The sequence below is a fragment of the Dioszegia hungarica genome (genome assembly GCF_025882075.1).
Source record: "Dioszegia hungarica strain PDD-24b-2 chromosome Unknown MKK02contig_16, whole genome shotgun sequence".
Lineage (NCBI taxonomy): Eukaryota > Fungi > Basidiomycota > Tremellomycetes > Tremellales > Bulleribasidiaceae > Dioszegia > Dioszegia hungarica.
In genome coordinates, this window is record NW_026515773.1 from 504395 (window position 1) to 520816 (window position 16422).

At 56.6% G+C, this 16422-nt stretch overlaps 4 protein-coding genes across 4 annotated transcripts; 3 read left to right on the forward strand and 1 right to left on the reverse strand.

The window, feature by feature from the left end:
• Positions 1 to 386: 386 nt before the first annotated feature.
• On the reverse strand, positions 387 to 2889 carry MKK02DRAFT_17987 (uncharacterized protein; the record flags this gene model as incomplete). The annotated part of the gene is made up of 2 exons (XM_053085875.1): positions 387 to 2367; positions 2399 to 2889. 2 exons carry the CDS (start codon positions 2887 to 2889, stop codon positions 387 to 389), a joined length of 2472 nt encoding a protein of 823 aa, XP_052943402.1.
• Positions 2890 to 5434: 2545 nt separating this feature from the next.
• Positions 5435 to 7464, forward strand: MKK02DRAFT_17775 (major facilitator superfamily domain-containing protein; the record flags this gene model as incomplete). The annotated part of the gene is made up of 10 exons (XM_053085839.1): positions 5435 to 5561; positions 5596 to 5954; positions 5998 to 6323; positions 6352 to 6391; positions 6436 to 6508; positions 6553 to 6666; positions 6704 to 6839; positions 6879 to 6910; positions 6953 to 7053; positions 7087 to 7464. 10 exons carry the CDS (start codon positions 5435 to 5437, stop codon positions 7462 to 7464), a joined length of 1686 nt encoding a protein of 561 aa, XP_052943403.1.
• A 349-nt stretch (positions 7465 to 7813) lies between these two features.
• MKK02DRAFT_38285 (cation efflux family-domain-containing protein) lies at positions 7814 to 9356 on the forward strand (the record flags this gene model as incomplete). The annotated part of the gene is made up of 7 exons (XM_053090029.1): positions 7814 to 8182; positions 8244 to 8318; positions 8361 to 8400; positions 8444 to 8481; positions 8514 to 8836; positions 8869 to 9143; positions 9178 to 9356. The coding sequence occupies 7 exons, from the start codon at positions 7814 to 7816 to the stop codon at positions 9354 to 9356; spliced, it is 1299 nt and encodes a 432-aa protein (XP_052943404.1).
• Positions 9357 to 9811: 455 nt separating this feature from the next.
• Positions 9812 to 16223, forward strand: MKK02DRAFT_18092 (ABC-2 type transporter-domain-containing protein; the record flags this gene model as incomplete). The annotated part of the gene is made up of 33 exons (XM_053085889.1): positions 9812 to 10599; positions 10642 to 10782; positions 10816 to 10855; positions 10886 to 11602; positions 11647 to 11775; positions 11823 to 11899; positions 12010 to 12061; positions 12138 to 12150; positions 12222 to 12315; positions 12368 to 12442; positions 12508 to 12588; positions 12626 to 12648; positions 12697 to 12794; positions 12844 to 12876; positions 12911 to 13099; positions 13132 to 13468; positions 13513 to 13647; positions 13681 to 13843; positions 13878 to 14202; positions 14250 to 14414; positions 14549 to 14621; positions 14666 to 14737; positions 14790 to 14846; positions 14968 to 15053; positions 15140 to 15223; positions 15269 to 15337; positions 15399 to 15446; positions 15491 to 15532; positions 15583 to 15599; positions 15657 to 15723; positions 15768 to 15867; positions 15916 to 16103; positions 16152 to 16223. The coding sequence occupies 33 exons, from the start codon at positions 9812 to 9814 to the stop codon at positions 16221 to 16223; spliced, it is 4650 nt and encodes a 1549-aa protein (XP_052943405.1).
• Between the last annotated feature and the right edge of the window lie 199 nt (positions 16224 to 16422).

Consider the following 16422-nt stretch of genomic DNA (forward strand, 5'->3'; position numbering starts at 1 on the left):
TTGATCGACGATGCATTTCAGATCTGAGCTGTCCCGAATGGTTAATATTGGTGTTGACCAATTGGAGGCGCCTCTGATCGCTCATGATACCTCGGTGGCTGATCATCGGGCATTCAGCTGATGTATTGCCGTTACTCAAGCAGCGCTCTCGCGATCCTTACCCAGGTATTAATTGTGTCAGGGATAGCCGCTTTAGACAAAAGAGACATCGAGCGGCGTCAGGCTGGGATGGCCTTGTCTTGGTGAGCATCCTTGTCCAGATGTCATGAGTTGTGTCAGCGAATGAGGTAGGAGCGTGGGCACGATAGCCCCTGAATACCAGATTGATCATCTACAAATGAGCAAAAATGTCCCTGGTCACGACCGCTCTTCTGAACAAACCCGCATCACTCCACATCATCCTCCGCGTTCCTGACCAGCCCCTCCCTCTCCGACGCCACCTCCCCCTCCTTCTTCCTGGGCCTGTATAATCCACCAGCAAACCCGCTGACCTTTCGTGGCGCCCCGACGATGCTACTTGAGAATGACCGCCCCATACTCCCCATCACGGCGATGGGATTGGGCCGAGGTGAAGAGGACGGCGAGTCGAGCTTTGGCGAGTTGAGGGGAGAGGCTGAGCGGATACGGACCGACGAGACCGTTTTGAGGGGTACGTCAGACCAGACCGACTTGGCCAAGAATTTGCTCCGCCCCTTCTCAGTCTCCTGATTGGGCTCGTCGTCTGGTGCGCCAGCTCCCTGATACTCCATGATCCGCTCCTTGAGCGTGGACAGGTCCGCCTCAATATCCGCCACCCTCGCTTGGAGCTTGTCGAACGGCCCCGCCGCGGAGCGGTCCGAGACATACTCCTCCGCATCGGCAATCACCTCGCCAGCATGTGCCATACCGCCTTGTCCGACGTTCAGCAGCGCCTCGAAGCCGCGGTACACGCGCTCCTCATCCGCGAGGGCGATCTCGACGTCGACGCGGGCGTCCTCCAGAACCTCGTGCAGGCTATCGAGGATAGTCACGAGGACAGGATCGGCGAGTGGGGTAGGTCGGCGGAGGTTGAGGGTGGAGAAGGGCTTGCGCGACGACCGTGGGGGAGGCAAAATGGGTGAGACGGGTACAGAAGGCTGAGGAAGGGATTGGCGTATGGTTGTGAGGGAATGTCCCAGGGAGTGCAGCGACGATTGTAGGGGAATGTAGCGATCTCGCATAGGCTGGAAGAGACGTTTGAGACCGTCGATTTGGGGTGTGGGATCTGGCGAAGGAAGTGGCGCGGTGGCGGGTGGGGCTGCGTGATCCTCCTCCGTTTCCTCCTTGTCCGCATCAAACACCAGTAGATCATCTCCGTCCTCCTTGACCACCTCTCCGCCTGCCGCCTCCTTGGCCAGCAGAAGCATCCGCTGCTTTTCAAGCTCAATCCGCCTCTCCGTTTCCACCTGCAGATCTTGCACGAGCGTATTGACGAGCTCTTCCGCCAGCAACACCCTAGCAACCGAGCTTTCCTGGTCGACCGCGACATAGCTCGCCGCCCGTTTCCGACCGAGCAGGCCTCGCCAGGCTTGCCGCTTTTCCCGTCCGACGTCCATCCGGTCCTCCGCCACCGCCTCGACTCCCTCATCCACCAGCCCCTCGAGCGCGTCTGGCTCCAGTACTGCGCCTTCCGCTCCTTCCCTGGCTCTTCTCACCCGATCCAGCCATATCTCCACCTTGCGCTCTCGCTTCTCTTCCGCGGCGATCATCTTCAGCCGTAGTGCAACCTCTCTCCTACGTCCGGCCGTCTCTCGTGATAGCCCTTCAGCCATCTCCTCCACCGCTCCCCTGAGCCTCGTCCCCCTCTCCGTCTCCAGCGCGAGCCTCGCCTGGTACTCTGTGTTTTCTTTCCGCAATGACGCCTGCGTCGCCGTCGATCTCGCCCGTAGATTGTCGAGGTGCATATGAATGGTCGCGTGCGTCTTTTGCGTGAACGTCATGTACCGCTCGACCACCTTGGAAGCAGATTGGTCGTTCCGCACCACCCTCTCCTTCTCTTCTACGCATTCTACACGAAGCGCCGTCTCCTCCTCGAGCTGTTTTGTCACGCTCGACAGGGAGAGCTCGAGCTCGTCCACTCTGGCTGCCAGGCGAGTGATCTCCTTTTCTTTGGCCGTCATGTGGGAGACAAAGTCATCGACGAGTTGATGGACGCCTTGCTGGCCTTGGAGGAGGTTTGAGATGGCCTCAGTGGGATTTGAGATTGGGTCGGTGGGGGAAGATAGGGTTTGTGCGTCGGAAAGTTTGGGGGAGGATAGGACGGTTTTAGTGGTGGCGGGAGCGGATGGAGGGACCGCCGACGGGTCTAGAGAGTGGACCAGGGTAGAGTATTCCTTCAAGGCGAGATCGCTGCTATCAGCTCCGCCTTCTTCCCACTCACCATAGCTGTTTCTGCTGCTCGGCCTTTTTCCGTTCCCCCCGTTCCCACACCAGCTCCTCTTCCCGCTCCTCCTCTGACCGTCTACACTCGTTGATCTGGGCGCGATCCCTCTCTCGCTCCTTGCCTAGCCGTCCAATCTCCTGTCTAGCAGCCGCCAGCTCCAGCTTGCAACCAGCTAAGCTTTCCTCCGTGATGTCGAGTTTGGCTGATAGTCGGCGATGCGCCAGAGTCAGCTCTGACAAAGCGGTAGAGTCTGGCTTGAGAAGCGGAGGCTCGGGGTGCGCGCGGAGGACTTCCAGCTCCGCTTGGAGTGCCGCAAAGGTGGAGGCGAGAGAAGCATTCTGGTCCTTGACAAGGGAGAGTTCCAGGCGTGATCCCTGGAGCTGGATACCGGAGGCGTGGGATGAGTGTTGATATTGCGATAGCTGACTGCGGAGGGAGGTGAGCTCGAGGATGAGTGGGTGGGAGATGGGGAGGGACGAAGGCGCCATGGCGTCAGAGACTGGGTGAGACAAGAGGTGATGCAAAAATCAAGCGCGACGCGCCGAGCTGTTGATGGCTGAGGAAGCGGATGTGATTGTTCCTGTCATCGTGTGGTCAACGACCACTCGTCATCACTTCACTGGTCTGCCCAGCGCACGCCTGCTCTCTTTGATCCGCGCTGCAGATTTCACATGCATGCAGCGCACCTGGAGGCGAGCTGAGAGGCTTCCTAGATTTAGCTGACATGATGAAAATTACCTCTTTGGGAAGTGAAACAAGGCAGATAGAAAGGCGAAACCTCGGTCAAGCTTGCCTGCTACCTGTGGAGACTAAGAGCTGCGCATAGCGGGGTCCATCATCTCTCGACACTCCAAGAGGTGCTGAAGCGCCCGCAGACCCCTTCTTCCTGGCAGCCGGAATCGAGTCAATGCCGAAACAGATCTGTCAAATCCGAAACGGCCGATGTGGCGCTTCTTCGGGTCCGTCCAACGCTTATCAAGCGTTGCTCTTTGGATCCTTTGCGTCAGGACGCGGAGACGCGCGTCGATACGACTCAGCATGGCTTGCGTGTCATTGGGACCTCCCCTTCCGGTATATCCGATGGACGTATATAAGTACTTCAAAGCAAGACCAGCCCCCTAGGAACAGTACAACTATCCATCTCACAATGTCAGAACCCTTCCACTTTGGCGTCTCACAGACAGCGACCCAGGCTGGGTTTGCCCATCCCGTCGACTGCAAGCCATCCCATCAAACAGTCGCCGCCCCACCCACCGCACAGACCCCTCCTTCAGCCGACGAAGGCCGCGCGTCCCCCGAGTCCACGCCGGCATCACCCACATCTCCCACTCCTCCCATCATTCAAGCAGCTCCCGCGACGTCTCATGGGTCGCTCTGGAGCTGGACGAAGTTCTTCAAGGGAGGAAAGCAGTAGATCGGCGCTGCGTGGTCGCCCAGGCAAGTAGCGTGAGTGTCTGATTCCAAGTCCGACAGCACAGTGACTGATCTGCCAGGTGTCTGGTTCTACGTGCCGTGCCAAACTTCGTCTCCTCGAGTCAGGGCAGTGGACGCTGGGTAGAGCTGCAATGGCATGTCGTGTAGGAGGTAGCTTTGAGTAGGCCATACATGCAACGAGGATCACAGGACGATGCAGCATCTCGCGGTTTCTAATCAGAATTCGGGAATGGGCATCCGGAGGTGGGAAGCGTCTTGTCGCTGCCGCGGTGTGATGATTCCCTACAATGATATCCACAGTATATTCCAGTCATCGCAGGCATCATGTTCCGCTCAGAACAATTACTGACTGCCCTGTCACTCCCTCTCGTTTGCGGTGCCACTCTGCCGGACCGTCGACTCTGCCAGTCCAGCTTCGGATCTTCGGAGCCGGAAAAAAACCGCTCGAGTCCGAAACGAGATCTGCAAGGTGACGACGATGTGGCATTTCGGGTCCGGCCGGACTTATTGACTCGGCCAGCTGCCGACGGTGAGTCTTGGAGATGCACGACGGCATGCGGTGGTATCACGACTCATACACGATCGTGTCGAGTCGAGAGAAATGCCGCCGCATGGTAGAGAGCGTCAATAGCTACTCCGGATCCGGATGAACCTGGTTGGCCAGCTATATTAGGCGAGCTCCAGCTGAGTGAGCTAGCTACAGCAACACCTTTGTCTTCCACACCTCAGTCTCACTCCCATACATCACTAGACAACTCATATTCACCTTCAACAATGTCCGAACACTTCCACTTCGGCGTCTCTCAGGCAGCTGCGTCTTGCTTTGACCACCCATTCTACCATACCCCCTCCGCCCCCTCTCGACCTACCTCCCGAGTCTTGCGATCTCCATCTGGGGCATCGGATCTTTCTCACACCGTCGAGAAGCTACCAATGGAGGAGAAGTCTGCTGCAAAGGCTGGCAAGTGGGCCTGGGCCAAGCTGTTCAAGGGTGCGAAGCGGTAGATACGGTGGAACCATCAGCCCAGTGAGCATCTCTCAAGGCAGCCTTCTCTGAGACGACGCTAACACGTATAGAGTATAACCACAGGCAACCTGGATCCACTCAGTCTGTCGTACCTGGCCGCGTATCCGGACCAGCCACGGGAAGGAAGCTGCAATCAATTTGGGTGGCGAACTGGGGATCTTTATGGGCGATTAGCTTTAGTTCGCCAGTTTCTCAAAGATCGTGGCAGTCATGCATCAGGTTTTGATTTCTTTCTGGTGATCTGCGTCGAGGACCTTGGATGCAGAGCTTCAGCCATCCAGTCCTCACAGGCAGCATGGTGGGACGCATCACGACCCGAAGTGGATCGCTTCGGGGACGACCGAGACATGCCGGCATGCCCTGACTCAATCTCGGCCAAACCCGATGTCTATTTTGACGAGCTATAAGCGGCGCCACCTTCCCCTCTCTTGCCTTTCCATGACGCCTCTCCTGCCCTCCAGCCCCTCATGTCAGCCCCAGAAGATGGCCGCCATGCGGTCGCACGAAAAGATTTCGCTGTGGAGTCAGCTCCGAAGGCTGCATCAACAACACCGCTACCGTCGAAGTCCAGCATGGAAATATCGGGGTCTCAAGCGGAAAAGGGAGATCAACAGCAGCCTCCTGACGTTTACGACAGGTTCTCTGGCAGGAGGAAGAAGCTGCTCACGGCTTTGATAAGCTATAATGCCTTCATATCACGTGAGTCCTCCTCGATGGTCTGGCTGACCCACAGCATTCACCGCATCCATCTTTCTACCCTCGGTACCGCAAATCGCGGCCGATCTGGGCTCCACTGCCACCATCATCAGCGTCACCATCGCCATCTTCATCGTCTCTATGGGCACAGCACCATTGATCTGGTCGCCTTTGTCGGGCTTCTACGGCAGACGTCCTATCTATCTTGCTTCCCTGCCAATCATGGTGGTGGGAACGATCGGTGTCGCCTTTTCCCGCACCGTACCCCAGCTCATCGGCACTCGAATACTCCAGGGTATGGGGAGTAGCTCGTCGCTCGCTGTCGGAGCGGGTAGTATAGGCGACATCTACCGGCCTACAGAAAGAAGTAACGCCATGGGCTGGTTTTACAGCGGGGTAAGTCCTCCGCTACTCGGAAGATAAGATGCTGATCCAGCAGGCACTGATTGGATCTTCCTTCGCACCTCTCATCGGCGCCGCCTTCACACAATTCACCTCACCTGGCTGGCGAGCGGCCCAATACTTTGTCGCTGGGATGGCCGCCCTCGCCATGGGTCTCACCTACTTTGTCCTACCGGAGACAATGCACGCGCCAATCCCACACGATACGCTCAAGCAGGAAAGAGGCAAGAAGTTTGTCCCTTACGTCTTCAACCCGCTCGCCATTCTCGGTCTTTTCTGCTGGCCAAATATCTGCGCCATCACCTTTGTCTCCTCAGCTACCATGTTGATGGCTTATATCGCGCTTGTCCCTATTTCGTCAGCGTTTGTGAGTGGCCCGCTAGAGCATGAGGATCTGGCTGATAGTACAGGGAGACCAGTACGGGATCACAGTGAGCATTCAGAGCATGGGCTAGGATCTTTGGCTGATCAGAAGGACCCCATCTTGATCGGCTGTATCTTCATCTCGTCCGGTATCGGTAACATCGTTGGATCAAGAATAGCGGGTCGTGAGTTTGGTTTTCAGGTACCATTCTCAGCGCTCACCTTGCAGCGATGGCAGATGCGACAGTACGCAAATACATCAAGAAGAGGGGATATCGCCGACCTGAAGATCGCCTGCGTGCAGCGGTCATCGGACTTGGCATAGTCATGCCTGTTTGCCACTGTAAGCTCATACTGCTCGCGCTTTGCTGACATCACAGTGATCTATGGCTGGCTGCTGCAAACGTCCGCTGGAGGAGTAGCACCCCCTATCGTGTTCCTCTTTCTGCAGAACGTTGGGCTCATGCTCATCCTCGCGCCACTCAATACTTATGCCGTCGATTCTATGCAGGATCGGTGAGTAGTCATCTCACTGGCGAGGATCGCGCTTACAAGCAGATCGGCCAGTGTCATAGCCGTGAACAATTGTGAGTCGCTTCCTTGTAGTCTGGAACTAGCTGATTGAGTAGGGGTTCGGTACCTCTTCTCCGCTGCTGCGTCTGCGTTCGTCCTGCCCATGTCGCACGCGATCGGATGGGGCTGGACCTCGACAGTGGCTGCTGCTCTCATGGTGAGTATCGAATCCGCGCCCGCTTATATTCAGTGGATATCCTTTGGCATACTCCTCCTGACCATCCGCTACGGTCATCATTGGCGAGAACGAGCAAACAAGCGATACGGTTACGATACCATCTCCGAGGACGAAAAACATCCGCCTTCAATACGCGGGGAAGAAGGTGTCGATATCGACATTGTCAAGGCGGAGGCGGAGGCTGGCGAGAGAGTAGTGGTAGACGAGGACGACACACATACGGATCTTCCCCAGCGTCCGCGGGCGCCAACAATGCGAGGCGGCAAGGGACTGGAGCGGGTGGCAAGTGGCAAGTTGTCGAGACAGCGGTCGGCAGGGAGTTTGCCAGATGTGCGGGAAGTGCTACATAGGACTGCGTCTGTGACTGCGTCGGTGCACGGTGGAGGATAGCTTGTATCTTGTACTACCTATGATCATGACCTCGAACGGCTCCCTAGAAAGGTGGGGGAGTGGGGAGGCAGTCCGTGCGTCAAAGCGTGGCATCGCCGCCGGGGAAGGCGTTCTCACCGAGCTACACTCCTTGTCCCCCTTGCGTTTCTCATCTCACTGGAGATGATGTAGACAGCGCGTCGCTCATCCTGACACTACACTGCCGGCGACTTCTTCTATGTTCTCACCCTTCATCTCTCGAAGAGGCTGTAATACCACGCGCCTCATCCGGCCGACCGGGTTATTAACGCAACATCGCCTCGCCCCGAATTCACCACCATCTTCTCTCGGAACATCCCCTCGCCTCATCATGTCCAAGCGTGGAAGCGCATCCCAGCCGCAGCATGATAAGGGCAGGCCCTCGTCGCCGATTACGCGGATCTCATCTCCACCGGCTGGGCCGGAAACCTCTCACGCCCACTCCCATTCGCACGATGGCCACAATCATGACGGTCACTCGCACTCCATCTTCCACTCTCACTCTCACGACCACTCTGAAGGGGCTGAACAGCTTATCAGCGCGATAAGTTCGGGCAAGCTGGACAGAGGGACGAGGATTACACTGCTGGGTCTGGCCAGCAATGTGGCATTGACAGCGGGTAAAGGGGTAGCCGGGCTGGCGATGAACTCGGCGAGTCTGCTAGCTGAAGCGGGGCATAGCTTGAGTGATCTCCTCGGGGTAAGTCTTGGCGTTACAAGGGACAACGTCCTGAGTTGTGACCCGGAGCTGACACTGGCAGGACTTTGTCACTCTGGCTACCTGGAGGATATCTAGGCGCCCCCCTTCGGAAACGTTTCCATGGGGGTACAGTAAAGTAAGGCATTTGCCCTCCACATGGACTATGCTGATCGTAAAGTTTGAAACGTTTGGCACGCTGAGCGTGAGCGTCATCCTGGGTGAGACCGTCTGCCCCAACGTTAGACCTAGCTGACATTACAGTGGGCGGAGCGGTCGGCATTGGGCTGCATTCATACCACGTGAGCGACGCAGGAATCATGGCTGATACCAGCTACTCCTCCAGACCCTTCTGCCCTTTATCGAGTCCATGCCCCCATCATCCTCCCTCCACACTCTGGCTCATTACCTACCCCAAGGCGTACCGTCACCCCTTCTGGAGATGTTCCACTCCCACGGTCCATCTGCCATACCTCATGATCATGATCATGTCGGTACGGCCATTGCGCATACGTACGACGCTCCCGCGGCGGTTCTCAATCCTCACGCCGCCTGGATCGCTCTCGCTTCGGTCATTGTCAAGGAGTGGCTATACCGGGTGACCAACAGGGTCGCCAAGGCGGAGCACAGCCCGGTGCTAAAGGCGAATGCTCTACAGTGAGTGATATGTAGCTCGTCCCTAATAGCAGTCATCGAGCGGATGCTTTGACCTCAGGCGTAGCACTCGCCTCGATACTGGGCTCGTCGCTGGGCGGATGGACATTCCTCGATCCCGTTGGCGGGCTCGCAGTCTCCCTGGTCATCCTTCAGCAAGGCTTGTCGCTTTCCAAGGTGGCGCTCTACGAGCTGGTGGACGCTGGTATGGACAAGGGGACCAAGCAGAAGATTGAGGATATCGTGCGCGAAGCGGTCGACGGCGTGGAGTTGCTCGGCGTGAGGGATGTCAGGGGTGTCAAATCTGGAGGTATGTCGTCGCATCGCTCAAGCTGACAGTCCAGGCCAGCTACATCTCGACCTCACCATTTCGGTCAAGCCAGAGATGACAGTCCGAGACTCGCACGCTATCGAGCAGAGGGTGCGGGATCTGATCAAGAGCAAGCGGAGGGATGTGCTGGAGGTGCAGATCCACGTGCATGGAGAGGAGGAGGCGCTGGGGGAGTCAGGCCCATGCCAGTAGGGTATGATGTTGTTGCTCCATCTGCTATGCATCTCGCAGGCCTACCAGAGGCGCCACAGCCGCTCAGTGCTCAGTGCGACCATATCCTGCAGTGCCTTGATGCCGCTGCCGCCGGCCGATAACGGCAGTCGGGCGCCGCAAATACGCCGCCGACGCCATTTTAAAGGAAGCCTTGGCGCTGTTAGAAGGGACACGTCTGCAATCGGTCCTTCTGCGGGTCCGACCCAGGGAATCCTCCCAATTAGAGTAGTTCCTGACTGATTCAGCTAACAAACTTCTGACTCAGCAAACAAGCAAGGCCGAAGACCGAGGTCTCAGAGCAAAGTCAGCAGATTTCAGAGGTTTCCGCATACCCTGCGTCAACACTCATCTCGATACATCCAGCAAATATGGCGGATAGAGCTGCTGGCCTATTCACAGGCACTACAGTGCCAAACTCGCAAGTCACCGATCAAATGGGTGCCAGCGACCAGGACGGAAACCACCAGGAGCGGCTCGAGCGGGACGTCGCGGCTACCCCTGCCGATGGCGAGAAGAGGGAGCACATTGTGCGCCGATCTCAGCTCTTTGGCGCGGACGAGCCTGCGGTCTCTGGGACCGAGCCCCAGGTCATACCCACCCAAAGAAACACCTCTTACCAGAACGCCGTCGACGCGTCGCCACGCGGGTCGTCTGGCTCCTCCGGTCACACTGTTGCTGGGGACAATGCCAACCTCAAACCCGGCGCCATCGGCCAGCACCCGTCCGCCTCGTCCTCGCTCGACTTTGTCGGCGAGATGGAGAAGCCCAAGGGCGTCTCGGTCAGGCGGGGCAAAGAGGAGTTTGCTGCGCTAGAGCGGCGGTATTCCAACATGTCGCAGCAATCGGGCGATCTTCAGCGGTCCAACACCCGGCGATCCGTTCTCGGTCGCAAGCCCTCGCGCGTGGCCGAAACCAAGGACGTCGAGAAGGGCAAGCAGGACGAGGAGGAGTTTGATCTGGCGGGGACGCTCAGGTCGGGGCGCGAGAAGCAGGACGAGGCGGGAATCCGGCACAAGCAGGTCGGAGTGGCCTGGGACGACCTCGAGGTCATTGGGGGTGGTGGGATGAAGATCAACATTCGCGCCTTCCCCAACGCTATCGCCGAGCAGTTCATCATGCCGGTCATCTCCCTCCTCGGTCTCTTTGGCTACAATCCCCTCGCTCCCAAGCCAAACACCATTCTGCACAAGAACTCGGGTGTGCTCAAGCCAGGGCAGATGTGGTGAGTCTGCTTTCTTTAGGAGAGTGCCTAACTGACTCTCAGCCTTGTCCTCGGTCGTCCCGGTGCCGGGTGCTCTACCTTCCTCAAGTCCATCTCCAACCAGCGCGATGGGTTCCTATCGGTCGAGGGGGATGTCTCTTACGCAGGAGTCGGGTCCAAAGAAATGGGCAAGCGTTTCGGAGGGTAAGTCTGACGGTGGTGCTCGCTGACGTTCAGGGAAGTAGTCTACAACCAAGAGGACGACGACCATCTTCCCGTGAGTACCACTTTGGACGCGCTGACCCAGACCCTCACCGTCGCTCAAACCATCCGATTTGCGCTCTCAACCAAGAACCCCAAGCGCAAGATCCCCGGCGTCACCGACAAGCAGTTCCGCGAGGAAGTGCTCGAGCTCCTCCTCTCCATGCTCAACATCAAACACACCGCCAACACCATCGTCGGTAACGCCTTCATGCGCGGTGTCTCGGGCGGAGAGCGGAAGCGTGTCTCAATCGCCGAGATGTGGTGCGGAGGCGGTGTTCTCGGATCTTGGGACAACTCTACCCGTGGTCTCGACGCATCTACCGCTCTCGACTATGCCAAGTCGCTGCGGCTCCTGACCGACATTATGAAGCAGACCACCTTTGTCTCGCTATACCAGGCCGGCGAGGGTATCTACCAGCAATTCGACAAGGTCATGGTCCTCAACGAGGGGCACGTCGTCTACTACGGTCCCGCCAAGGAAGCCCGCCAGTACATGATCGGTCTCGGCTACAAGGATCTTCCCCGTCAGACCACCGCCGACTACCTCACCGGGTGCACGGACCTCAACGAGCGGCAGTTCGCCGATGGCAAGGACGCCGAGTCCGTTCCGTCTACTCCTGCGGCCATGGAGAAGGCGTACAAGGAGAGCGAGATCTGCCGCCGAGAGATTGCCGAGAAGGAGGAGTACCAGAAGCTACACGCAGAGACGTCCGAGGCGAGGGATGAGTTTAGGCAGGCTGTCCAGGATCAGAAGCACAGAGTATGTTTCTTTCTGCCGGACTAGATCTTCAGCTGATCATGCAGGGTGTCGGCAAGAAGTCCCCATACACTGTTCCCTTCGCCTCGCAGGTTTGGGCTTTGGCAAAGAGGCAGACCATCCTCCGTTTCCAGGACACTTTTGGAATCTACACCGGTTACGCCACCTCCGTCATTGTGAGTTTCCTTTGGCTATGCTAGCTTGGGCCTTATTGATCATGCAGGTCGCCTTCATCGTAGGAAGCACCTTCTTCCAGCAACCTACCTCGGTCTCCGGAGCTTTCACTCGCGGCGGTGTCTTGTAAGTTCGACTTTTGCTCAATTTCGTGATTAATCGCTGACTGCTGCAGGTTGTGAGTCTTCCTCAGGCTCTTCTGATGCGTTGCGCGTGCTGATCTCGCGTGGCTTGAGTCTCCTATTTAACGCTCTTACGTCATTCTCTGAACTGCCCGGGCAAATGATGGTGAGTAGCAGCAGATAGACCGCATCAACAACTCCTCATTCCTTAAATCGAAAAAATCACGTGACTAACTTTGCAGGGTCGACCTATCCGTCAGTGTCACGCCTTGCTTCCTGCCAATGTGCAGGCAGTGTCAGACAGCGGAGAAGGCTGATATATACAGTCTACAGACAAAACGGCTACCGCTTCTACAGGCCGGCGGCGTTCGCCGTCGCTGCCGTCTTGGCTGACATCCCCTACAACGCGTCCAACATCTTGTAGGTCCCACCTGCTTGACACACTGTACTTGGGCTATGCTGACACGTCAAGCTTGTTCACTATCATCACGTACTTCCTCAGTGGGCTCTACACATCCGCCGGCGCATACTTTGCTTTCTACCTCTTGTAAGTCCACCCCATCGCCCCCTCCATCCCGTACCTATCGCTCAGGGAACTATACTGACAGCCAGTGTCTTCCTCGGCTTCATGGTGATGGCTGGGTTCTTCAGGACGCTCGGGGTAGCCACTAAGGACTACAACGTTGCTGCTAGGTAAGTCAGGCAATTGGAATAGGCTGACCCGTCTCAGACTGGCGAGTGTCTTGATCTCAAGTATGTCGTCCCTTGTCACTGACGATGGATCTCGCTGACGCGCTCTAGTCATGGTCACATACGCAGGATACATGATCCCCGTCTTCGCGATGAAGCGGTGGCTGTTCTGGCTCTTCTACCTCAACCCGCTTTCTTACGCCTACGAAGTGAGCACCAACGCTTCTACATACACCGGACTTCAGGCTGATTAGCTAGGCCCTCTTCGCGAACGAGTTTGGCCGCATCGACGTGAGTCTTGCTACGCATCAAAGCTGACATGTAGCTCACCTGCGACACCAACTACATCCTTCCGCGCAACATTCCTGCTGCCGGCATCACCGGATTCCCCGACACCGTAGGAGCCAACCAGCTTTGCGCTCTCCCTGGATCCACTCCGGGCTCCAACGTCGTCTCTGGTACCGCCTATATGAACGCGGCGTTTACCTACTACTCGTCCCACATTTGGCGTAACGTAAGTCTGAACAATGGCGCCGCTGACCGCAGTTTGGCATTTTGATCGGATTCTTCATCGCCTTCCTGTGCCTGCAGATGTTCTTCATCGAGACATTGAAGCAAGGTGACGCAAAGGCCGCAGTTGTAGTCTTCAAGAAGGAGGACAAGGACTCGAAGGAGAGGAACAAGAGGCTGGAAGACCGCAAGCTCGACTTCAGGGCGGGCAAGCTCGACCAGGACGTTTCCGGACTCGGCATGGCCCCCAAGGCTTTCACCTGGGCGGGTCTCAACTACACGGTACCAATCAAGGGCGGTGAGAAGCAGCTACTGAACGATATCTGGGGATACGTAAAGCCGGGATCGCTCACAGCGTTGATGGGCGCTTCAGGTATGTGACAATTTCAGCTCATTTGGGCTTTCGCTGACCGTCAGGCGCCGGCAAGACCACCCTTCTGGATGTCTTGGCGGACCGTAAGACCACGGGTACCATTACAGGGGACATTCAAATGGACGGACGCAAGATCGATGCTTCTTTCCAGCGGGGATGCGCCTATGCTGAGCAGCAAGGTGAGCTCGGGTTCTGACTTGCGCTGACCTCAGACGTACACGAATGGACTGCGACCGTCCGGGAGGCCTTGCGCTTCTCTGCCTACCTTCGCCAGCCCCAGAGCGTGCCCGTCGAGGAGAAGAACGCATACGTCGAGGATATCATCGAGCTACTCGAGCTTCAGGATTTGGCGGATGGAATGGTCGGATTCCCTGGGTAGGTCCACGACTTGTGCAGAGCTGACCGATAGTTTCGGTCTCACCGTCGAAGCTCGCAAGCGTCTTACCATCGGTGTCGAGCTTGCAGCCAAGCCAGAACTCCTCCTCTTCCTGGACGAGCCGACCTCCGGTCTCGATGGCCAGAGTGCCTACAACATCGTTCGATTCCTCCGCAAGCTCACCGCTGCTGGCCAGAAGATTCTCTGCACCATTCATCAGCCGAACGCTCTTCTGTTCCAATCCTTCGAGCGGCTCCTTCTCCTCCAGCGTGGTGGCGAGACCGTCTACTTCGGTCCCATTGGCGAGGATTCTAAGGATCTGATCGGGTACCTCGAGAGGAACGGCGCGGAGGTTCCGGTACGTCCGCTCTACCTTTGTGTCCCGAGCACAACTGATGAAATTAGAAAGACATCAACCCCGCCGAGTTCATGTTGGAGGCGATTGGTGCTGGTTCCCAGAAGAGGATTGGTGGCGACTGGGGAGAGAAGTGGCGCAACTCGCCTGAGCTCCAGGAAGTCAAGGAGACCGTTCGGCAGCTCAACGAGGAAGCTCTTGCAAACAACCATGAGGTGAGTACATTTTCCCGCCCTCTGGAGTGCACTTTGCTCGCGAGAGTGGCGAGGAATACGCGCAGAACTCTGTCAAGGGGTTTTCATGCTTCCGAAGAGAGGGGCTTCAGGGCGAACATGAGCTGACTTCCTAGGACAACACGAATCACAAGGGCTCGGAGTATGCTACCAGCGTTTGGTTCCAATTCAGGACTGTGTTGACGCGGAGTGAGTCCTAGCGGACAGTAGACCGGGTGAAGCTGACAAAGCAGCCAACGTCGCCTTGTGGCGAAATGCCGATTACCAGTGGACTCGTGCTTTCGCCCATATCGCCATTGCTCTGGGTCAGTCACATACGATGATGACGACCGGCGGCCCTATGACTGACCCTCTTAGTCGTCGGCCTTACCTTCTTGCAGCTCGACACCAGTTTGCAGAGTTTGCAATACGTAAGTTTCACTTCTGCGCACGGATTTGAGGAATGAGGAGCTGACAAATTTTAGCGTGTCTGTAAGCCCCTTGCATCTTTCTCCATGCCTCTCACTGTTGTATCAGCTTGCTAATGTGGCCTCAGTCGCTGTATTCTTTGCTACCATTCTCCCAGCGCTCGTGCTGGCTCAGATTGAGCCGCAGTACATCATGTCCAGGATGACTTTCGCGGTAAGTCACACATTCTTCACATTCCTCAAAAATCTTCATGTTGCGCCGTGAGCTTTACGTGCATGATAATGATACTGATTGTACAGAGAGAGTCCAGCTCCAAGATGTACAGCTCTACCATCTTTGCATTCACTCAGTTCCTCGCCGAGCAGCCGTACTCTTTGCTCTGCGTGAGTCCCGTCAGCCCTACTTCGATCCCAGCTCACCGAATACAGGCAACTCTCTTCTTCGTCCTGCTATACTACCTGGTTGGCCTACCGTACGAGTCCTCAAGAGCAGGCTATGTCTTCTTTATGGCGAGTCTACCCAAAAGCCAGGCAAAAACACCGTGGCTGACCGCTGCAGATCTTGATCACCGAAATTTATGCTGTCACCCTTGGCCAAGCTGTTGCGGTAAGTCTTCCACCTCATCTAGCTTCCTCATACTGATCCTCTAGGCCCTCTCTCCTTCAATTACAGTTGCGGCGCTCTTCAACCCTGTCAGTTTCATGCTTACCCGATTCACAAGTAAACCCAGCTGACATCGCAGTTCCTTCTGGTGACCTTGTAAGTCTGCACAACGCATGTGTTTCATGGCATCTATGGCTGCTGACCCCCTCTTAGCAGTCTCTTCTGCGGAGTTCTGACCGGTGGTCCCAGCGGCATGCCCTACTTCTGGAGCTCCTGGATGGTAAGTAGACAGGTCTTGAGATTGGGTCCAGCTGAATCCTCCAGTACCAACTCGATCCGTTCACCAGGTTGATCTCGGGGCTCGTATCTAGCGTGCTCTACCAAGTAGAGGTCGTCTGCCAGTCTACCGAGTTCAATCGGTTCAGTGAGTTTGATATATATCCAAACAACCCGAACACAGCTCATGTGGTAGCCCCACCCAACGGCCAGACCTGCGGCGCTTACGCCAGCGCGTTCGCTACCGCCGTCGGAGGCTACATCAACAACCCCTCGGCTATTGCCCCCGCCACCTGCGAGTTCTGTCAGTACCGAGTCGGCCAGAGCTTCTATACGCCACTCGCTATCAGCTTCGACACGCGATGGAGAGACTTGGGCATTTTCGTGAGTTTTGACGGGTATAGCGACCAGATGCCATGCTGAATCATTTAGATTGCCTACTGTGTCTTCAACGTTGCTGTGCTTCTCCTCGCGGCTCGCTTCTTGTCTTATACCAAGCGGTAGATGACACCTAGCGGTGTCATTCATCTCTCCCTAGATTATCCTTATCCATATTAATGCACCCTGTTTCGTAGGCGAATCGGCGCCATGTCCGAATAGGTACCGGTTTCCGCGTGCATTACTTGGTAGCCTTCCTGTACGGTGTTTGGTATCATAAGGAGAGGGAGGATCGCAGCCTTCCAGAAACCATCCCCTGAGGGCT